General features: G+C 43.7%; 4 protein-coding genes across 5 annotated transcripts in view; 2 read left to right on the forward strand and 2 right to left on the reverse strand.

Moving 5' to 3' along the window:
• bt (projectin protein bent) overlaps positions 1-11,949 on the forward strand; it is a 37,057-nt gene extending 25,108 nt beyond the window's left edge. Inside the window, 8 exon segments of the mRNA XM_065309754.1 lie at positions 20-1,786; positions 1,843-2,121; positions 2,176-2,281; positions 2,341-3,007; positions 3,069-3,798; positions 3,852-6,518; positions 6,577-10,698; positions 10,765-11,949. Coding sequence (XP_065165826.1) covers positions 20-1,786; positions 1,843-2,121; positions 2,176-2,281; positions 2,341-3,007; positions 3,069-3,798; positions 3,852-6,518; positions 6,577-10,698; positions 10,765-11,399 — 10,973 coding nt within the window. The 3' untranslated portion in view covers positions 11,400-11,949.
• LOC135797395 (uncharacterized) lies at positions 11,933-12,990 on the reverse strand. The gene is given in 3 exon segments (XM_065309757.1): positions 11,933-12,360; positions 12,363-12,525; positions 12,705-12,990. Coding segments are annotated over 3 exon segments (495 nt in total). The 5' UTR covers positions 12,711-12,990; the 3' UTR covers positions 11,933-12,034.
• Positions 12,991-18,627: 5,637 nt separating this feature from the next.
• On the forward strand, positions 18,628-21,495 carry LOC135797402 (transmembrane protease serine 9-like). Its single transcript, XM_065309766.1, has 12 exons — positions 18,628-18,764; positions 18,855-18,964; positions 19,033-19,286; positions 19,343-19,503; positions 19,559-19,719; positions 19,932-20,125; positions 20,233-20,274; positions 20,326-20,486; positions 20,550-20,662; positions 20,722-20,975; positions 21,032-21,183; positions 21,242-21,495. Exons 1-12 carry the CDS (start codon positions 18,762-18,764, stop codon positions 21,398-21,400), a joined length of 1,764 nt encoding a protein of 587 aa, XP_065165838.1. The 5' UTR covers positions 18,628-18,761; the 3' UTR covers positions 21,401-21,495.
• On the reverse strand, positions 21,381-23,423 carry LOC135797394 (palmitoyltransferase ZDHHC16). 2 transcript variants are annotated; one of them, XR_010549527.1, is made up of 7 exons: positions 23,044-23,423; positions 22,835-22,982; positions 22,582-22,773; positions 22,411-22,528; positions 22,112-22,314; positions 21,544-22,048; positions 21,381-21,459 (listed from the first exon to the last, which is right to left on the reverse strand). XR_010549527.1 is itself a non-coding variant. In XM_065309756.1 (6 exons), exons 1-6 carry the CDS (start codon positions 23,088-23,090, stop codon positions 21,635-21,637), a joined length of 1,122 nt encoding a protein of 373 aa, XP_065165828.1. In that variant the 5' UTR covers positions 23,091-23,423; the 3' UTR covers positions 21,381-21,634. The 2 variants fall into 2 exon arrangements, 1 of the variants encoding a protein (XP_065165828.1); XM_065309756.1 differs by having other exon boundaries at positions 21,381-22,048.

Below are 23,423 nucleotides of genomic sequence, written 5' to 3' on the forward strand. Positions count from 1 at the left end.
ATATTTAAAATTTTTACAGTTGCACCCAAGATTGACAGGAATGTCTTCGTGGATATCAAGATTCGCGCTGGTCAAACCTTCGAATTCAACGTACCTGTCATCGGTGAACCACCACCAACCAAAGAATGGGAAGTTAAGGGCACCGTTCTTGTCCCATCCGATCGTATCAAGGTCACCAATGAAGATTACATGGCGCATTTGCGCATTACTGATGCCAAACGTATCGACAGTGGTCCATACCAACTCACTGCAAAGAACATTAATGGCAAAGACACTCACACTGTCAAAGTTACTGTCCTTGATATTCCTTCACCACCAGAAGGCCCGTTGAGAGGTGATGAGGTCACTAAGTCCTCTGTTACACTCAAATGGCGTCCACCAAAGGACGATGGTGGCTCAGAAATCACTCATTATGCTGTTGAAAAGCAAGATCTGGAGACAGGTCGTTGGTTACCAGCTGGCGAATCTGTCAGTCCTTACATGCGTGTTGATAACCTTGCTGAAGGTCACGACTACAAATTCCGTGTTGTAGCTGTTAACAAGCAAGGTGAATCATTGCCACTGACCACCAGTGAGAGTATTACTGTTAAGGATCCGTATACAAGACCAGACAAACCAGGTCAACCCGTCGCTACTGACTGGGATAAGGATCATGTTGACCTGGAGTGGACCGCACCAAAGAGAGACGGTGGTGCTCCTATTGATAAATACATCATTGAAAAACGTCCTAAACATGGCAGCTGGGAAAAGGCTGCTGAAGTACCCGGAAATCAAACTAAAGGTACAGCTCCCAATCTCACTGAGGGAGAAGAATATGAATTCAGAATTATTGCCGTCAACAAAGGTGGTCCTAGTGAACCAAGTGAATGCTCACTTCCTGTTATTGCTAAGCCTAGATTCCAAGCGCCTACCTTCAACAAATCGCTCTTGGAAGATCTTGTTGTCAAGGCGGGTAACCGCATTGCATGGGATCTGCCTATTGAAGCCTCACCTAAACCTAAAGCCCAATGGGTATGCAACGGTAAAGAAATTCAAGCTAGTGAACGTGTTGATATGTATGTATCAACATCTAAATGCACCTTCGAGATTCCATTCTCTGCCAGAACTGACACTGGTACTTACACGTTAACCCTCACCAATAACCTTGGCTCCTTCAGCGCATCTGCTCAGGTTCTCGTTATTGACAAACCTAGTCCACCACAACCACCATTGGAAATCAGCAGAATCACCAAAGAAGGATGCAGAGCCAGCTGGAAGGTCCCATTGGACGATGGTGGCTCTCCAATTTTGCACTATGTTGTTGAAAAAATGGACGTGTCACGTGGTATCTGGTCCGATGCTGGTATGTCTACTATCACTCATCATGACATCACCAGATTGGTACACCGCAAAGAATATTATGTCCGCGTCAAGGCTGTGAATGCCGTTGGCGAATCTTTGCCTCTTGAATTGCCACGCAGCTTTATCGCTAAAAACGAAAGTGATGAACCCGATGCGCCTGGTAAACCCAATGTTGTCGACTGGGACAAAAACCACGTGGATCTGGAATGGGCCGCGCCAAAGAACGATGGCGGTTCCCCGATTACTGGCTACATCATCCAGAAGAAAGAAAAGGGCAGCCCATACTGGAACCAGGCTGCAACCGTCCCAGCTGGCAAAACTGATGCCAGAGTACCTGATCTTATCGAAGGACAAGAATATGAATTCCGTGTTATCGCAACGAACAACGCTGGTAACAGCGAACCATCCGAACCAAGCGATATGGTCTTGTGCAAGGCCAGATACTGTATGTTATTCTTTACTCTAATCCCAAAAATTATATTAATTGCTTCCTTTTTACAGTGGCACCAAAGATTAAAACACCTCTTAATGATATTCGTATCAAGGCTGGTCTTATCCTGCACATTGACATTGACTTCATTGGTGAACCAACACCTGAAGTCACATGGTCATCTAATCATAAACCATTGACCGCCGATGAACGTACCACCGTCACGGCCATTGGTCATCATACTGTCATTCACGCTGTCAATGCCAAGCGCTCTGACAGCGGATTATATCATTTAATGCTGAAGAATTCTTCAGGAACTGATGAAGGATCCTTCCAAGTTATCGTATTAGGTATATTTAGAATAACAAAGTAGAAAATTGGTTTTATAATGATTGTGGTTATAGATCGCCCTGCGCCTCCCGAAGGACCATTGGAATACGAAGAAATTACAGCTCAAAGTGTCACCCTGTCGTGGAAACCACCAAAGGATAACGGTGGAAGTGAAATTACGTATGTTATCTGAAAATGTTCTGTTTTCTTCATGTTTGACATGTTTTATTATTTTACAGTGGATATGTTATTGAGAAACGTGATTTGACTCATGGTGGTGGTTGGGTACCAGCTGTTAACTATGTTAACCCTAAGAACACCCACTCTGTGGTACCACGTCTCCTTGAAGGCACCAAATATGAATTCCGCGTACTTGCTGAGAACTTGCAAGGTCGTTCAGATCCATTGCAAACTGACAAACCCGTCGTTGCCAAGAACCAATACGACGTTCCCGGTAAACCTGGCAAACCAGAATTGGTCGATAGTGACAAAGACCATATCAAAATCAAATGGTCTTCACCAATCAGCAATGGTGGATCTCCCATCATTGGCTACGATATCGAGAGACGTGATCGTGCTACCGGACGCTGGGTGAAACTTAACAAAGAACCCAGCCGCCACCAGGAATACTATGACGATAGGGTGCAAGAAGGACACGAATACGAATACAGAGTAACTGCGGTTAATGCCGCAGGCCCAGGCAAACCAAGCGACACATCGAACGCAATGATTGCCAAACCGATGAAAGAGAAACCCAAGCTTTGGCTGGATGGCATCATCGGCCGCAAGATTAAGGTGCGCGCCGGTGAACCCATTCGCGTCGACATTCCACTTTCAGGTGCTCCAATCCCGAAGGTCGAATGGAAAAAGAACAACATTGTTATTCCCGAATCAAACAGAGTATCTGTAAGTTTACCTATTCTTCAATTATTGAAAAACCCATTACTATATTTTATGTTTTTGTTAGACGCAAACCAACAGCGAACACACCTGCCTCCGCGTAGAATCATCCAACAGGGATGATTCTGGCAAATACACCGTCACTGCTAGCAATGAATATGGCAAAGACTCTGCCGATATCGAGGTCATTGTTGTGGATAAACCTGGCATGCCCAAGGGTCCACTACAATACACCGAAACAACCCAGGAAACTGTGTCCGTCTCGTGGAATCCTCCAGATGATGATGGCGGTGGTGAAATCACCAACTACATCATCGAGGTCAGCGAGTTCGGAATGGACTGCTGGCGCCCGTGCCCCGGTTTCTGTCCAAAGACCAACTTCACCGTTCGCGGTCTTACCGAGGGCAAAAAATATGTCGTGCGCGTGCGCGCTGAAAACATCTACGGAGTTTCGGAACCACTCGAAGGTAAACCCGTTGTTGCTAAGAGTCCGTTTGATCCACCAGGTCCACCAAGCCAGCCGCAAGTCGTCGGCTACACGCCGTCCAGCTGCTCGCTCAAGTGGAACCCACCAACCTCCACCGGTGGCAAGCCTATCTCCGGTTACTACATCGAGAAGCGTGAGCGTGGTGGTGAATGGGTCAGGGTCAACCATTACCCAACACCTAATACCAGCTACACCGTGCAGGACCTGCGCGAAGGTAACAAATACGAATTTAGGGTGGTTGCCGTCAATGAAGCTGGACCTGGTGAGCCGAGCAGACCAACTGAACCCATCATCGCCGGTCACCAAAGATGTAAGTACCATTTTATTTTAATTGATTCGCATGTGCTAACACTTTTACCACAGTCAAGCCCGATGCTCCGGAACCACCCAAACCGGACCGCATCACCAAGGACAGTGTCACACTATCTTGGCGTCCACCACGTAACGATGGCGGATCTAAAATCAAGGGATACATTCTTCAACAACGCAAGAAGGATGCTGCTGACTGGTCTGACTGCAATTCTGTACCTATTAAGGAACTGGTCTACACTGTGCCTAAGCTTAAGGAAGGAGATGAATACCAATTCCGTGTTATTGCTGTTAACGACGTAGGCCCATCTGAGCCAAGCAAACCAACACCAATGATCCTTATTGAGGAACAAGCAAACAAACCATGCATCGATTTGAGCGGTATTCGTGACATTACTGTCAGAGCCGGTGAAGATTTCAACATTCACGTACCATATGTTGGTTTCCCCAAACCAGTTGCTTCCTGGTTTGCCAATGATAAGATTCTGGATGAAACTGATACCCGTGTACATCCTACACTTACCGACGATTATGCTAGCATCATTGTAAAGAACGCCAACAGAAACGATGCTGGTCAGTACAGGTTGCAGTTGAAGAACCCCTCAGGTTTCGACACCGCTACCCTTAATGTACGTGTATTGGACCGTCCTGGTAAACCTGAGAACCTGCGTGCTGATGAATTCGCCGGTGACCAATTGACGTTATACTGGCAGCCACCAAAGGACAATGGTGGATCTCCAATCACCAACTACATTGTTGAGAGGAAGGAAGCTAGGTCTCAAACATGGACCAAGATCAGCAGTTATGTTACTGTACCCTTCATTCGCGTGCGCAACTTGACCATCGGCAAAGAATACGAATTCCGTGTCATTGCTGAAAACAAGTATGGTCAATCCGATCCAGCTGTCACTGCCGAACCCATCAGGGCCAGACATCCATTCGATGTTCCCGGAGCTCCAGGCTCTCCTCGTGGTGTGGAAACCACCGAAGATTCCATTACGATCACATGGAACAAACCACGACATGATGGCGGTTCTCCAATTACTGGATACGTCATTGAAAAGAGGTTGACCACTGAAGATAAATGGACCAAGGCCTCTCACGCATTGGTCCCTGATACTACTCATAAGGTGATCAACTTGATTGAGAACCACGAGTATGAATTCCGTGTCGCTGCTATGAATGCTGCTGGACAAGGTCCATGGAGTCCACCTTCTGATATCATTGTCTGCAGAGCTCCACCATCTGCTCCTAAGATCACTTCTGATCTTAGTATCAGAGACATGGTTGTCATTGCCGGTGAAGAATTTAAAATCACTGTACCATTCACTGCTTCTCCAAGACCCAGAGAAAACTGGACCATCAACAACGATGAAGTTATTCAGGACCATCGTATCAAATTCGAAACTACTGATATCCAATCTGTGTTCATTAACAACAAAGCCAAGCGTTCCGACAGTGGAAGCTATACTATCAAGCTTACCAACAGTGTTGGATACGATTCTGGCTCTTGCAGAGTTCTTGTTGTCGACAAACCTGGCAAACCTCAAGGACCATTGGATGTCTCAGATATCACACCAGATAACTGTTCTCTTGCCTGGAGGCCACCATTGGACGATGGCGGCTCCCCGATTACCAACTATATTGTTGAGAAATATGAACCTTCTGGAATCTGGGTTAAGGCTAGTAGCTTTGTCCGCAACACCCACTATGACGTTATGGGACTGGAACCCAACAAACGCTACAGCTTCCGTATCCGTGCTGAAAATCAATATGGTATCAGTGAACCCCTCGAACTGGATGAACCTATCACTGCCAAATATCCATTCACTGTGCCAGACGCACCAGGTGCGCCACGTGTCAGCGACTGGGATTCAAGCACTATCCATCTTATCTGGGAACGCCCCGGAAACGATGGTGGCTCCCGAATTCAAGGTTATCGTCTGGAATACCGCGATGTGGCTGAGACCAACTGGACTCCAGCTGCTGATTATCTCATTCCTCAAACACACTTCGATCTGTACAACATGATCACTGGTCACGAATACGAATTCCGTGTAAAGGCTAAGAACGCTGCTGGTTTTAGCAAACCATCTTCATCCTCCACCAGATTCAAGCTCAAGGGTAAATTCAACGTGCCATCTCCACCAGGTGCACCTAAAGTGGTCAAGGTTGGCAAGAGCTACGTTGACCTCACCTGGGAAATACCCGCAAACGATGGTGGTTCCAGAATTACCGGGTACATCATCGAAAAGAGAGAAATCGGTAGTCCAATTTGGAACAAGTGTAATGAGTACAATGTCACCGATACTAACTACACTGCTATCAATCTCATTGAACGCAACGATTATGAATTCCGCATCTTTGCTGTCAACGCAGCTGGTAAGAGTGAACCTAGCGCATGCTCTACCCCAGTCAAAGTATGCGAAGTACTTGGAGGTGAGAAACCAGAATGGATTCGTCCATTGGGTAACACCGTCGTGCCACTTGGCAGGACTGTTACCTTGGAATGCGAAGCAAGCGGCAAACCACCAGCGACCTACAGGTGGTTGCGCAATGGACGTGAATTGACCTTATCAGGAAGATACAGATACGAAACCAAGGGTAGTGTTGCCCTATTGCATATTATCGATGCTTTGGCTCTTGATGAAGGAGATTACACCTGTGAGGCCAGCAATGCTATGGGCTCAGTCACAACTAACGCCCGTGTCAAGATTGGATGTAAGTATTTTGACCTTTTTCGTATTTTATTAGGTTCTTAATTTAAATTTCTGTTTAGCTCCACCTGTTATCAACCGCATTCCTACCGAGTTGTACCTGCCTGAGAATGATAACACCAAGATCAAGATTTACTACTCTGGTGACCAACCCATTGAGTTTACTCTTACGAAGGGCGGCAAGAAGATTGATGAATCTGAACACATTAAATTTACCATCTTTGATGAATACATCATTGTTTACATTCGTGGTATCCGCAAAGATGACGCTGGAAATTACACCGCAACCATCAAGAATGACAGTGGTTCTGTTTCTGGTAACTTCACTGTATACATTACTGGTCTTCCTGGTCCACCAATCAATTTGGACGTTGCTGATATCACTAAACACACTTGCACTCTCACATGGAAACCACCTACTTACGATGGTGGTCTTCGCATTACCCACTATGTCGTGGAACGTAAAGATGTTTCTTTGACCCACTGGATCACAATTTCGTCCTCTTGCAAGGACACTTCATTCATGGTGCAAGGTTTGACTGAAGGACAAGAATATCTCTTCAGAGTTATGGCTGTAAATGATAACGGTATGGGACCAGCATGCGAGGGTACTAACCCGATCAAGGCTAAAGCACCATTCGACCCACCATCACCACCCGGCATTCCAAACGTCACTCAAATCGGTGGTGACTTCGTCAACTTGGAATGGACCCGACCAGAATCTGACGGTGGTGCTCGCATCCAAGGATACTGGATCGACAAACGTGAGGTGGGCAGCAACACTTGGCAACGCGTCAATGTTGCTATTTGCTTGCCGACCATTCTCAACATCTCCAACCTCATTGAAGGTCGCCAGTATGAATTCCGCGTGTTTGCTCAAAATATCGCTGGTCTTTCTGAACCATCCACCAACTCATTGTCTGTTAAAATCGTTGACCCAATGGGTGCTACTCCACCAGAAATTGTCAAGCCTCTTAAGAACGCTAATTGCATTCAGAACCATAATGCCAAATTCGAATGCACCATTACCGGTAGCCCAAAACCAACCATCACATGGTACAAAGGCGCCCGTGAAATTACCAGTGGTTCCAGATACAACATCTACTCTGAAGGTGACAATTATCACCTCACCATCAACGATGTCTTTGGTGAAGATGCCGATGAATACGTTTGCAGAGCTATTAATAAGGGTGGTGTGAAATCTACCCGCGCTGAATTGATCATCATGACTCCACCGAAACTCAACGTTCCACCCAGATTCCGTGACACTGCCTACTTCGACAAAGGTGAAAATGTCGTCATCAAGATTCCATTCACTGGTCATCCACGTCCACGCATCAGCTGGATCCGCGAGGGTGAGACTATTGAATCTGGTGGTCATTACCACGTGGAGGTCAAGGACCGTCATGCTATTCTTACCATTCGCGATGGCAGTAAACTCGACAGCGGTCCATACAGAATCACAGCTGAGAATGATATGGGTCAAGACTCTGCCATTATCAAGATCCAGATCAGCGATAGGCCAGACCCACCACGATTCCCAACTTGCGATAACGTTGGATTTGATTCCCTTGCACTCAACTGGAAGCCACCACTTTGGGATGGCGGTAGCAATATCACCAACTACCTGGTTGAGAAACGTGAACATCAACTGCAAACGTGGTTGAGAGTGGGCAACACCCGCATCAATTCAATGGCTATCAGTGGATTGTCACCTGGTCACCAGTACGAATTCAGAGTATACGCTGAAAACATCTACGGCCGTTCTGCGCCATCAGACATCAGTACCCTAGTAACCATGAAGGACTCTGGCAAGAAGAAGGTTGAGAAGAGGAAGGTCGAAGTAGATGCCAATGGTAAGAAGATCCGTGAATCTCACAAGGAACCTGTCAAGGATTACGACCAATATGTCTTTGACATCTATTCCAAATACGTTCCTCAACCTGTTGAGATCAAGACCAGAAGCGTATATGAAGATTATGATATTCTGGAAGAAATCGGCACAGGTGCCTTCGGGGTCGTGCACAGGTGCAGAGAACGCAAGACTGGTAACATTTTCGCTGCCAAATTTATCCCTGTTACCCACGCCATGGAGAAAGAACTCATTCGTAAAGAAATTGACATCATGAATCAATTACACCACAACAAATTGATCAATCTTCATGACGCTTTTGAAGACGATGATGAAATGGTCTTAATTTACGAATTCTTGAGCGGAGGTGAACTTTTCGAACGCATCACAGCTGAAGGTTACCAAATGTCCGAGGCGGAAGTCATTGCCTACATGCGCCAAATCTGCGAAGCCATCAAACACATGCACGAGAAGAACATTATCCACTTGGACATCAAACCAGAGAACATTATGTGCCAGACACGCAAGGGCACTAATATCAAGGTAATTGACTTTGGTCTTGCCACTAAACTAGATCCTAATGAGGTGGTTAAAATTTCCACTGGTACCGCTGAGTTTGCTGCTCCTGAGATCGTTGAGCGTGAACCAGTTGGTTTCTTCACTGACATGTGGGCCGTGGGTGTTCTTTCCTATGTCCTCCTCAGTGGTCTCTCACCTTTCGCAGGTGAAAATGACATTGAGACCCTTAAGAATGTAAAGGCATGCGACTGGGACTTTGATGAAGAATCTTTCGCAAATGTCTCTGAAGAAGGTAAAGACTTCATCCGTAAACTTCTTATCAAGAGCAAGGAGAAGCGCATGACCGCGGAAGAATGCCTAATGCACGCCTGGTTGACTGGAGATCACAGCCATAGAACAAAGGTGATCGAACAGAACCGCTACTTGAAACTGCGTGATAAGATCCGCGCCAGGTATGAAAACTGGAACGATTTCTCGCTGCCAATTGGAAGACTGTCGAACTATTCCTCGCTACGTAAATTACTCATGGAGAAGTACAAGATATATGATTCAATGTTTGATCGACGACAAGCAGCACCTAGATTTGTTATTAGACCTCAAAGCGCATTCTGTTATGAAGGACAAAGTGTCACGTTCTATTGCAGAGTTGTGGGTATTGCTACACCTACCCTTAGCTGGTACCACAACAGTTGTGAACTTAGGCAGAGCGTGAAATACATGAAACGCTACGTTGGAGATGATTACTACTTTATTATCAATCGCGCCAAGTTGGAAGACCGTGGAGAATACATCATCAGAGCCGATAACCACTATGGTTCTAAGGAGGAGGTAGTCTTCCTCAATGTCCAACCACTTCCAACTGTCACAGCTGAATACAAACCCGAAGCACAACCTGTCCGCCGTCGTGAACCACTACCATACACCTACTGGCAAGAAGAACAAGAATGCGCACCTAGCTTCACCTTCCTGTTACGTCCTCGTGTTATGCAAGAGAAAGACACCTGCAAACTCCTCTGCTGTCTGGCTGGTAAACCCTTCCCGACAGTCAAATGGTACAAAGACAAACGCGAACTCAGCAAATATGAATATTCGATGTCAACCTCTGATGGTGTCATCACAATGGAAATCGTTGGTTGTCGTCCATCAGATTCCGGAAGATATAGCTGCGTAGCATCCAACAAACATGGCCAGGATGAGACAAGTTGCATGGTGATCGTTGAAGGTGAATCTGGTACAGCGGAACAAAGCCAAATCGCACAGAAGATCTTGCATTCCGGCGATCGTAAATATATTGAACAACCCATTAAACCAGCACCAATTCCAGTCACCATTAGGAAAAATATCACACCCGCACCACAACCCACAGCGAGACCAACTAGTTTGAATCTATCATCATCATCCTCCAGTTTAAATATTAATGATAGGTCACCGAAGAGATACGGAGGTAGATTAGACTCCACAGGCACAGGTAGTCCAAATAGATCAAGAAACTCAACTAAAGAATTAGCATTACCTCCTGATGATGCGTCCATGTGCACACCTAGATTTTCCAAGGAACTGAAAAATACCACTGTAGGTGATGGCGAACAACTGACATTGATCTGTCATGTTAAGGGTGACCCAGAACCACAAGTAACATGGTCTAAAAATAAGAAACCCTTGAGTTCCTCTGAGGTCATGGACTTGAAATACAAAAATGGCATTTGCACCCTGACTATTAATGAAGTATATCCTGAAGATGAAGGTGAATATGTATGCAAAGCTACTAATTCAATTGGATCAACAGAGACCTTCTGCAAGCTCACAGTCAAACGTAAGTTTTATTTTATTTATTTTTTTAAGTAGAAGTTGATGTTTTTGTTTAAATTTTTTAATGTAGCCATGGGTAGTATTGTAAATGGTAAGAAGAAATCAGACGACAAGCCTCCCAGAATCGTCAGCCATTTGCAATCAGCATTCGTGAAGGACGGTGAACCGGTAGAGCTCTCCTGCAGAATCATCGGCAGTGACAAATTCGACGTAATCTGGCTGCACAACAACAAAGAGATCAAACCCAGCAAAGACTTCGAGTACACCAACGAGGCGAACATTTACAAACTGCGCATCGCCGAGATCTTCCCGGAGGACTCCGGCGCGTACACCTGCGAGGCGTTCAACGACGCCGGCGAGACGTTCAGCAGTTGCACCCTCAACGTGCTGGTGCCCGACGAGCAGCCCAAGTCGCCCGTGTTCAAAACATTCCCGATCTCCGCCACGCTCGCCGAGGGCGAGACCGGCACGTTCATCGCCGAGACCGAAGATGAACCATTGCAGATCAACTGGCTGAAGGACGGCAAACCCATCCGCGAGAGTGTCTCCAAGTACGGATTCACACAAGAGGGTAAACGATACACGCTCAAGATCATCAAATGCGACTCGAACGACATCGGCCAGTATCAAGCGAAGGCGATTGGCAAAAAGAGCGAAACACTCGCCGCCTTCTCGCTCAATGTCGTCCCGCAAGGCGAGCAGTAGATAAGGAACTTCTAATCTAACTAAATTCTTATATTTGTTACGCAAACACCGCACGTTCAACGCATCGCTCCTAAATTTTACCATTTTATGTAAAAACTGCATCAATTGTTAGGAGACTAAAGCCCATGACGATGAATATACAGAATCCTGCCAGCATCCTCAACAATTTACCATCTTTAGGATTCTAGATATTCGTTTGCATGTTGTACTCTAATTTCACAACAATTGATACCAAACGTGTGGGTTGACGGAAATAATAGGAGCGTATATTTGTAATTTATAAATTATATGTAATTCTAAATTATCGAAACCGCTATCGGTATGAAAAGATAGATTTAATTTTTAGTGTGAAAGTGCTTGAGCCATCTTTTCATTGTTTATTATCGGCCATACGATTATGTATCGTCGCGTTGGTTTTGTTTATTTATTCGTTTATTTACGACATATACTACGATGTATTTACGTTTTCATATTGCATTGTCGCTTGCGCAAAGCCACACATACTCTGTATCATATTATGTAAAATAAATAAATTTAATTTTAAAAATAACACCCAAAAGAAGCGTTTATTCCACCAATAGAAAATAGCGTATTATAAAAACATACGCTAACACAAAGTCTTTATTTCTTCCAAATCAACAGGAATCAATTACCACGGGACCAAAAAGTTGGTCTTTGACCAGTGGGCCTAATAGGTAGGGAAGCAACTTGATCATCGGTGGATTGTTGATCAAAGTTACTTCCCTGGATTCTAAGGGTTGTTGACCTTGAGCTTGTTGATTTTGTTGATTCTGTTGGGCTTGAGCTTGTTGTACTAATCTGTTCACATTTTGATTCCTCTGTTCTTCGATGGCAGCAGAATTGAGCAACCAGAATGGTCTATGTTCCCTGGGCCATTGATTAAGTCGGTTTACCAACTCTTCATCACCCAAAGCATCAACTGGTAAGTTAGGTGGGGGGTGGAATCCTCACCAAGACGATTACTTAAACCAGGAGCTGTGGTGGATGTCTCTGCGGCAGGATCACGAAAACGATTGGCTAATTCAGGGCGACCGATTGGGCCACTGCCGGCGTACATGGGACGCTGTGCCATTGCGCACGCCACTGTTATCGTCAATACCAACAACTACATACAAAACATAAAGTAATTCCCACAAAATGGTGACGACCTCGATAACATTTTAACCTCAGCAGATAGCAATAAATAAATAATTTCTTCAAAGTCACAATATTGTAATTTACAATGGTTAAAATGTTATTATATTTACTATGATGTTCATTTATATTTTAAGCTATGAAACTTACCAGCATTGTGTATATTTTTAAATTAATGAATAATTAGTTCCTGGTAATTATTTCCGTTCACTTTCAAAGTCGACTCGTAAACAAATACAGTGGAAAAACAAGAGAACACGATACAGAATATATGCGTTGTTTGTTTGCGGTGTTTGCGCGTCGAGTGTTGTGAGTTTCTGAGCGCGCGATGCTTCAACGAAATATTTATACACTATTGTCGTCGAGATTGGTCAGACTAGCCTTTGGATGAGCCTCCACTGGCCGCTTATTCATTGGTGTGGGCAAAAACTTGTACTACAAGTCAAAATTCCACGAGCGCGATATTCATCAGTATAAACACACTTAAGTCACTTACGTACGTACGAGTACGTAGGTTCAGAACTTCCTCAATGGGAAAACCATAAACCGATCAGTATGCTTGTAGATTGACAGAGGCGAAGTTATCATGAATATTCCAGACTTAATTAGGGGAAATTTAAAACACCGTTGTGTTAAAATATTTATCGATACCGGATATAGATTTCTTATTATAATATTTACTTATAGTTTATGGATGTTGTTCTGGTGACAAAGAGTTTTTTTTCTGTTCTGTATGAATCACAACCTAATAAATTTACGTGGGTTTTGCACGACTTGCATTTTGCGCCTGATGCGCACAAAAGGTCCTTGTCTTTGACATTCGTCTCAACGCCATAACTCACAACACATTTATCCCATTACCATAACCATAACATGCTAATATTTATTCATAAAATCGCAGATTATGCAAATGAACTCGTCTTTTATTGTTGGCTTAAAATTTATTGTAAATTTAAAGTACACAAATAAATTAAAATCCATTTTATTTGTCTCCTTAACATTTTAAGTGAGTAATATGTGTATTACACATTTATTTGACATGTCATTCGGAATTTCCAAGTATCCACAAACCACAAGTTTGTTTATCTAAATGATTTTAATATCGACAGCTAAGCGACCACAGAAATTGTTCGAAGCGCTCGAGAATTCTCACTTTGGAATAAAACCAATCATGCTGCGCATTAAAGGATAATCGTTTACATATTGGTACCTTATTCATAGACCAATTAATTACGATTAATTGCCGGCACAGAGACAACCGCATTGTTGATGTTGTCGTGCGCGCAACTTTGACGGCCGACCGGTTTTGGTCGCGCGTCGCACGATCGATAAATGCGAATTGTACTTAAGTAATTGAGTTCATAGGTGTTCACCTGTTGCGATCGGCGTCAGGGGAAATGACAAACACTCCGAACGCACTGCGTCGCTGGCCGCTAAACAATCAATCAGTGCAAGTTTACGTGAGCGGGTGTACGCGTGGATGGACACTTCCGAAATTTGCCCCACCATCAAATTACACGAGTAAATACCATCAACAAGTGATTAAAGCAATTACCACCTCGATATAATCAATAAATACACGAAAGCTAGTCAGTCATAAATAGACATTAAGTATACTCGTAGACTACAATTTGTGATGCGGATTTCCACGAATTGAAGGTACGTCCAGTTTTGTTCTTGTGGTCGCAACTTACGAGTAATCATTAAATCGCCGACCAAGGTAGCAAACACGACGCAATAGAAACCAGTGCAATTCAGCAGAAAAAAAAACACAAGTAAAGTGCGGTCAAAAGGTTGTTTCAATGTTAGTAACTTTCAAAACCGCAGTGCTTTAAGCGTGTGATATTTAATCTGGAACTGTGCCAAATTTGTTGACATTCAAAATGGCACTGAAGGTACCCTGGAGAATATTTATTACTTTCTTAGTAATTTTACAACTTGGGAAAGTACAAACACAAGGTATGTAAATTATGTGTTTGGCATTCAATTGTCTCTTAAGTACTCATTTCAATTGTAAATTGTTAATCGGAATTCACAGTTGGAAATTTCTGCACGTTTCAATACACTGGTGCGCCGGGTGTGTGCAAATTGTCAACGGTGTGTCCACAGGCTAAGAAACAAGCAGAAGTTGGTATTAAGCCTACTATTTGTGGATTTCAAGGAAGGACACCTATTGTTTGTTGTGAAGGTACCATCAAAATAATTTATAATTATGTTAGCGAAATGCGTAACGTAGGCAACCAACAACACAACATACATTACATTATTTTTCCCGCGCAACACCGGCGCACTGCGTGCGCCCGGTGCAGTAGCTAAGTACAAGCAGAGCGCAGCAGACGCAGATTAAGAGACGCCTTATTCAATAAACGCTATTCAACATTCTTTTACAATTACAAGTGCTCATTGTTTCATGCTTATCTTTTATCACCTGCCCTCACAAGTGCCACACCTAACATCTCAGAAGTGGGATGAACAGGTAAGACGTGAGACTTGAGCAGTATTGAGAGCATCCTGCGCGAGGCAGCCTAGTTTTTTTTCCGCGCCAACGGAAATCTTGGAGGTTAGAACACGTGCCGAAGGGGGCACAACGGAACGCACGAGTAACGGCCAACGTCCCGGCCAACGACGATTCGCGCGAGTATCCCCGAGAAGCCGAAAGACGTTCTACATCCACGATGGGCGATGATGGAAACGAAGCTGGTGCGTCGCAACAACCGACGCCACCACAACCTGGCACGGACGCCGCCACCCTGGCCGGCGTGATGCAAATGTTCAATACGTTAATGCAGTCGATGGCAATGGCGCAGCGCCCATCGCCACCGGCCACCACCTACCATAGTGCACCGGGTGCACAGTCCGGACTTACGACGTTCGACGCGAAGACGAGTGCCTCAGAGTGGTTGGCATCGCTACGCCGCCAATGCCAACTACATCAGTGGAACGACGCGTACGCGCTAGAGGTTGTGCGAACGCATCTCGCTGGAGGACCCGCCGTATGGTTCCAGGATCTGCAGGGCGTGCACACGTTAGTCGATTTTGAAGCCGCCTTCACCAACACCTTCATCCAACAAGACAGTTTTGCTACTCGTTGGAAGCGGATGGAAAGTTATGTACAATCCAAAGACCTTGATATTACTGATTACTTTTACAACAAACTTCATTTATGTGCAGGGTTGGAATTGAGCCTGGAGGAGAAGAAGGAACAACTGCTTATTGGGTTGTATGATAAGCAGCTGTGCACAGCCATGATGGCACAACGTCACGCCGACACCAACAGCCTGTACCATGACTTGCTGAATTATTTGCGTGTGCACAAGGCTCGTGAGGAGCGCTTGTTTCCTTCTCCCAGGAGTCAATCAACCCATGCACCACGTGTGATGGATTTCTATGGTGCGCCCATGAAGAAACCATCAGAAGTAGGGCGGTCCGCAACCCCAGCACCGCCACAGCCGACTACAAGTCGAGTCATGAAATGCTTCAACTGCAACAAGGAGGGACACCTCGCCAGAGATTGCCCTATCCCACCAAAACCACGCGGACTATCCAAGCCCGAAACCCGTCCAGCGGAGACAGCCGCAAAGAGTAATGGACAAGTAAAGATCATTACTTCGCAAGACAATGATGGTGTGCTCAAATACTTGAAGCCAATCACATGCAACGGAATGGCGTTCCAGAGCTTGATTGATCCAGGAAGTTCGGAGTGCACCCTGAAGGCGTCGCAAGCCATCGCCGCAGGCTTTACCATTCAGCGCAAGGAGACCTTGCTGAAGGCATTTGGTCCCGCAAACCATGTTGTCAAATCTCCCGGATTTGTCACGGCGGATGTTGCCATCGATGGTGTGGTTCTCTCAGAAATAGTCTTTAGCATCGTTCCGGACGACGTTCAGAGCGTGGACGCCATCATCGGTCGACCATTCACCGAGAACCCGTCTATCGTCTACATGCGCATTGATGATGACCTGATATTTACGTACCGTAGTGATGATCCGTTCTCTGCTTTGGAAGTCGAGGCGAAGAAGCGCGCGTCAAATCGAGTGACGACGGAAGCGAACATTCCACCACGTTCCGTAAACCTGGTAGAGGTTGTCTCAGGTACGGAAACGCATGCTTTTCCACTGATCAATTGGGCGGTTGAGCCCACTCATGTATCTCAGAACACGAGTCTGTTTCGGGGCGAGGTACTGAATTTGGAGCAAGCTGAGCCCCGCCAGCAACCCATTCCACTCGAGGTCATCAACGTGGACGACAATTTGGATACGGACACAGTGAACGAGCTGCATGGCCTCCTCAACGAGTTCCGCGATACCATTGCGATCGATTCCTCCGAGTTAGGATGCACAACGGTCCTACAAATGGACATCACCGAGGTGCCGGGCAGTCAACCCGTGCGCCAGAAGCCTTACAGATGTAGTGCCGATGAGCGCGAGGCGCTCAACACCATCATCAACGAATACAGAGATGCAGGTCTAGTCACCGACACGACCTCACCATACGCCAGCCCTGTACTGCTGGTGAAGAAGAAGACTGGGGAGTACCGAATGGTTGTCGACTATCGACGGTTGAACAACCAGACCGAACCATTGCCATTTCCGCTGCCCGACATGGATGAACATCTGACACAGATTCGCGATGCAAGGTACTTCACGACACTTGATTTGGCTCATGGTTACCTCCAGGTACCATTGTCGGAAGAAGCACGCAGAAAGACAGCTTTTATTACTCCGGACCAAACGGGTGAGTTTACCAGAATGGTATTTGGCTTGACCAATGCCCCTCGTACTTCTCAAAACTAATGCAAAGGTTTTGGGACCTCTCCGTAATGACACGGTGATGTACTACCTTGACGACATCCTCATACCTGCGCGTGATTGGAAGGACATGCGAGTCAGGTTAACCAAGACCCTGATGGCGTTGAGAGGTGCCGGATTAACGCTGAGGATCGAAAAATGCTACTTCATGCAGGAGCGTGTGGAGTATTTGGGGTTCATTCTGAGTGCCGATGGCATAGAGCCTGGCCCCGCAAAACTACGAGCGATCTCGGAGTATCCTGCGCCTACAGATATCCACCAGCTACGGCGTTTCCTGGGAATGGCTAGTTTCTTTCGCCGTTTTATAGCCAATTTTGGTTCCAGGGCCGCCATTTTGAACAAATTACGACGTTGCAGGAGAAGAAGTTCCGGCAAGTGGAAGCGCCACTGCCGAGGTGAAAAACGTAAGGAAGAGCTCACGAGTCACAAAGGTTCCAGCCCGCTTCGCAGCATACACACTCGAGGACGAGTGAGAGTCAGGACGGTCGAGTGTTAGCGAAATGCGTAACGTAGGCAACCAACAACACAACATACATTACATTATTTTTCCCGCGCAACACCGGCGCACTGCGTGCGCCCGGTGCAGTAGCTAAGTACAAGCAGAGCGCAGCAGACGCAGATTAAGAGACGCCTTATTCAATAAACGCTATTCAACATTCTTTTACAATTACAAGTGCTCATTGTTTCATGCTTATCTTTTATCACCTGCCCTCACAAGTGCCACACCTAACAATTATATATAAATGTTTTGCTTTCTGTTATTGTTGGTAAAACTTTAATAAAACTCTCTTGAACGATACCTGAAGAAAAACAAAAACCGAAAGAGAGAAGAGATGAATTTAAAGATCAACGACAGAAGTAAAAGGTGACCCGCAAAAAGTGGTGAGGGTTGCGACGGTAGAATTACATGGTTGCGAGCTATGGGAACCTGTGAATTGTGGTGGGGGTAATTAAGGGCAAATCCTAGTAAAATCTAAAACAAAACAATTAGTGTTTCTAAAATATCTCTGTGAAATTTTGCAGGTATGCCAAACTTAACAGGTAAATTTGCATTTTTAGAAAGCGGAGAAGTTCAAGTAAACGAAAATTCCTTCCTGATGTTGACCTTGCTAATGGCGCGGATGTGTTTAGTTTCCCCGATGATAATGGTGGATCAGGATCAACCGCGGATTTAATCGCTGAAAGTAATAATATTTGTACTTATACTATTAAACAACATAATACTGATGGTATTCTTGTAGAATGTAAAGAATATAGTAGTTCCCTCAATAAGCAAGTCCAAGTGATTTCGTTGACCGCCCACGCTGAACCAACGAGTATAAACATTACGAAATGTGATCACGCGGGTGTTCCACTTATAGTTGGTGGTAAACCCGCCGACGATGGAGAGTTTCCACACATGGTAAGACAATTGATAACAAACGTTAAAGATATCTAAGTGAAAACGTGCTTTTGAAGCATGAAAAACGCATTTATAATGAAAAACTCATAGGCTGCGATTGGATTTAGAAACGTTGAAGGTGAGATCCATTGGAATTGCGGAGGTACCCTGATTAGTGACAAATTCGTATTGTCTGCAGCACATTGTGCTAGTTCACGAGAGTAAGTAATTATTTTACAAAAAAATCCAGTTCTATAAATAAATAAATAAATAACCTTGAATGTTTAAGTGGACCACCAGTAAAAATCCGACTTGGTGTTACCGATATCACTAAAAACTTCGACTCCAGACAAGATTTCGACATCCAGAGGATTATAAAACATCCTCAATATACACATACACAAAAATACTACGATATCGTACTGTTTAAGCTGGATAGACCAGTAAGGTATACCACGAGTGTAAGACCAGCGTGTTTATGGGCCGAGAGGGACATTACCTCAACAACGGCAATTGCAACAGGTTGGGGACGTATTGAATTCGGTAATTTAACCAAAATAATTAAATTCGGCTCAAATTAACTTTGAAATTATATGAAGGTGGGAATGCAAGTGATAAACTACTGAAGGTAACCCTCAAGATCTTCTCGAATCAACGTTGTCAGAACACATATCGCATGGGAACGAAAGGATTACCACGTGGAATCATTGATTCCATGGTATGCGCGGGTGATTTGCAGGGAGGAAAGGATACCTGCAGTGTAAGACACCAAAAGTCAAACCAAAATAAAGACTATTACAATATTATCATTTCAGGGTGACTCTGGAGGACCTCTTTTGATTACAAAGAACAACAATCAATGCGTTTTCTATCTTGTAGGTATAACCTCATTTGGTAGACATTGCGCTGCACCCAACACTCCCGCTATTTACACAAGGGTGTCTTCTTTTATCGACTGGATATCCAACACAATTTGGTAGACATCACACGGAAATATACGCAAATGTTTAATGTTCGACTTAGATCTATAACTTAATACGTATTGTAGATATGAATCTGTTATTTTTTTACTAAAACAAAATATAATCATGCCGATAATAATTGTCGTGTCTGTAACTGACCTCACGAATATTCATTAATCATGTCTATTTATGTAAAACCGCAAACTGGTAATTGCAAGAGAAACTTTTGCGGTCCCATTACATACATCAGAATAATAAAATCAGTGTTTCAAACAACGTTGCGGGAAAAACATCGCGTTCCGCTTAAAAAAGTATTTAATTACCACCACAAACATTCAAATATCGTGACAATGTGTAAACTATCAACCACTTTGTTTATATTTCTATTGGTATTAATTCTGAATGAAATAAGGGCTCAAGGTAGGTTTTAAAACCGGTAAAAATGAGATTTTTAGATGAAATTAATAATTATAAACGATTTGACCTTCAAACAATTAAACTTTTTGTTTTATGAATCATGGAATCAGAAAATACTAAGAGTCTGCGAAATAAACAATTGGCGGCATCAAGTAAGTTATTGCAAGTTATTATTTCAAAATATATTTAAGATTTTCTTTAAGAATGCAAGGAATACACAGCTCCGCTAAATAAAAACTTTGAATTATTGCCATTGGTCGCTGGTGGGAAACCCCAGATACTAAAACTGCCTGTTTGTGACCAAGGCGGTGAACAACTCATTGTTGGTGGTCAACCTGCACGCGATGGAGAATTTCCACACATGGTATGACCAAAATATGCAAATACATCCAATTCCATTAAATCTAATATTTGTGTTTATTCAAAGGCCGCCATCGGGTATAATAATACCGAAGGAGGGTACAGCTGGTTATGTGGTGGGTCTTTGATAAGTGAACGTTATGTCCTCACCGCGGCGCATTGTTTATATCACCGTTCATTGTAAGAATATCATATAGATTAATTTCGGGGTTCATTTTCACCCCTAAATATGTTCACAGCGGTACTGCTTTGAAAGTGCGACTGGGTTCAATCTACCTGGAAGGAAACAGCCGACACCTTCAAGAATTCGATATTGTAGAAGTAATCAGGCATCCAGGTTATAAACACCTCAGGAAATATCATGATATAGGTCTGTTTAAACTTGATAGAAACGTACGCATCAGCAAGGACGTACGTCCTGCGTGTTTATACACTGATGACACGAATGACTCATCAAATGTTATCGCTGCAGGGTGGGGCACCATGGAAGCAAGTAAGTTTATAATAATCATATATCATAAACACCGCATATCTATGTGATTATTTTAGTGGGACCCACCAGTGATAAACTGTTGAAGGTAGGACTTCATATCTACTCCAATGAGGTATGTGACTTCCGATTCAGAAACACTTTGAAAGATGGAGTTAGGAAGGAAATGTTATGCGCTGGTTATCAACCGGGTGGACGCGATACTTGCCAAGTAAATATTATAAAAACATCAACCTACCTTTTATAAAATTCTCTGTTGTTTTTCACAGGGTGATTCAGGTGGTCCTCTCATGGTGTCCCAACAGTATAACCAATGCATCTACTACGTCATTGGAGTAACATCCATTGGTATCGGATGTGGTGGGCAGAGCAGTATTTATACGAGGGTGTCATCTTATACAGATTGGATTGTGGAGAACATCTGGTAATCTACCCGATGTGCATTTATTCAATTCGCTTCAATTTAACTCTCTTCAAATATAAGTTCCTGAATATATCGAATATATAAGAGTATGTATCACTAGCATTTGATTTTCATTTTAAACTCGTTAAGACCTGAAATTGTACCCACCTTCTCATGTCCCACATGGAAACAGGTGGTAACATAGAATCTAGTTGCTTGGGTATAATTTTTGGAATGTTTTAAAGTACTGCGCCTAGATTTAGGGCCATTCGTCCGGAAAGACATCGTCGTTAACTGTGTGCCATGTAAGGCCGTCCCCGATGGGGTCATGAGCAGATGGAAGCAAGACATGCCTCCACCATGTTCGACCTTTTACAAGGCCTAAGAAGAGTCGCCAGTTTTTGCGACTGCCAAAATTGTACGGATTTATATAAATGCGTCCGCGTTCGGCTAGTCTTGTTGTTTCGGCTTTGTTAATGTTAGCTTCTATACTGGTCTCACCTTTTGACGCAAGACGGCTGTGCCACGCTAACAAACCGCCTAACGCGAATAATACACCGGTATTAATTAAAGCCATATAGATTATAGCGCGTCTTCGCCACATCTCCATGGGGGATACTTCGTGTTCCACTTCAGGTTCTGCAGTAACTCCGGATTGATAATAAGCTTCAGTCTGAAGACAATAAAAATAAAAATTATAAATTTTTATTCAACTGGATGGACCTATTTCGAGTACCATCATTATTATCGCTCCGGTTTTGTTTAATTTAACTGGGTGTCCTTCCAAGACTGGGTCTGGAAGTTCTGGAGTGAGCCATATTTCTTGATACGCAAGTTCTGCGCCAAAAATGATGATAAATGACACACCAGCTATCATATACGCCATGTACAGGTAGAAGTAGCGGTGATTGCGGTACCCTACACAATTATTCAACCAAGCTGATATTTTTAAGTTAAGGAAGACCTACTAATCATAATTATGAATAAAACTATTTAACAAATACAATGTAAAAGTAAGTTTTTCCGAAAGGATACGACAATGATGATCCATCTTGAGTATACACCTATTGCACACTGAACAATGATGCGTCCGCGGAGGTTTTGGCGAAATGCACTTCTTACAAATACTCACAGCTTCAGTAATAAGCTCTCCCTTAAAAGTTTTATACATTTGTATCAATAACAATAAGTTTTACCATCACTTACTTGTGGAGGATAGCCTGGATGAGTTGTAACAGCCATATAATAATGAAATGAGACATTCAAAAGCAGCCAGTTACCAAATATGACTAGAAACACACAGACCAACGAATTTCTATGCCACCAGTAGGGAAGACCCAGCCAGTAAGCAATGAACACAACAGATGCAGTCAGCACAACCACTGCAATCACAAAAAACTGCAACAAATACAAAATTGCCTTTTGAAAATTGTGAATAATATCAAATTTGATCACTTACTGGCCCAATTGCATAAGTAGAATTATCAACAAACCAAAATAGAGGTTCCATACAAACATCTGCTGCATAACTGTTGTCCATGAAGTGGTTGTGAGTCAAAGACCTCACAGTGTACTTCAATCGATGGAAGAAACATTTTATGTAGTTGCTATGAATGAAAATAGCACAATATTAGTTCAAAACTGTAGAAAACTGTATTATATACTTACTACAATAATTTGGGCAGTCTATAGAACCGCCAATAAATCCTGGCCATTTTTATTCAGTTGTAAATTTGAGATTTTGCAGCCTATATAGCAGTTGTTTATTGTAATAAATTCATATCAATGTGATACACTGGAATGTTGCGGTGAACTTATAGAGCAATTCACGCATTATCTTTGGTTGATTATTTATTAAATACTAAGTTGCTTTGGTAGATCATTTTGTTGAGATTCTGCAATTATTCTGCGTGAGATTCGGTAGATTTAGCACATGCGATGAGGTTAGAGCGCGCAGAAACTGCAAGAACGCTGATCGATAATAAATATTTTGAATGCTTGCCAAGTTTTTGCTGGAATTGCGAAACAAAGCATATTGCAGGTTAAAG

This window comes from Atheta coriaria, unplaced genomic scaffold, assembly GCF_025399875.1.
Source record: "Atheta coriaria isolate IRGN ID8LTWV9N9 unplaced genomic scaffold, Caltech_Dcor_3.1 hic_scaffold_8_pilon, whole genome shotgun sequence".
Lineage (NCBI taxonomy): Eukaryota > Metazoa > Arthropoda > Insecta > Coleoptera > Staphylinidae > Dalotia > Dalotia coriaria.

Bases quoted from the DNA above. Each gene is read 5' to 3' on its own strand.
- LOC135797402 (XM_065309766.1), top strand. The intron at 19,287-19,342 runs GTAATTTAACCA...AATTATATGAAG, and splicing joins TTGGGGACGTATTGAATTCG to GTGGGAATGCAAGTGATAAA. The intron at 19,720-19,931 runs GTAGACATCACA...CAAGAGAAACTT, and splicing joins TGGATATCCAACACAATTTG to TTGCGGTCCCATTACATACA.
- LOC135797394 (XM_065309756.1), bottom strand. From the start codon at position 23,090: ATGGCCAGGATTTATTGGCGGTTCTATAGACTGCCCAAATTATTGTA. The intron at 22,983-23,043 runs GTAAGTATATAA...TTTCATTCATAG, and splicing joins AGACTGCCCAAATTATTGTA to CAACTACATAAAATGTTTCT. The intron at 22,049-22,111 runs GTACTCGAAATA...TATTGTCTTCAG, and splicing joins CCGGAGCGATAATAATGATG to ACTGAAGCTTATTATCAATC.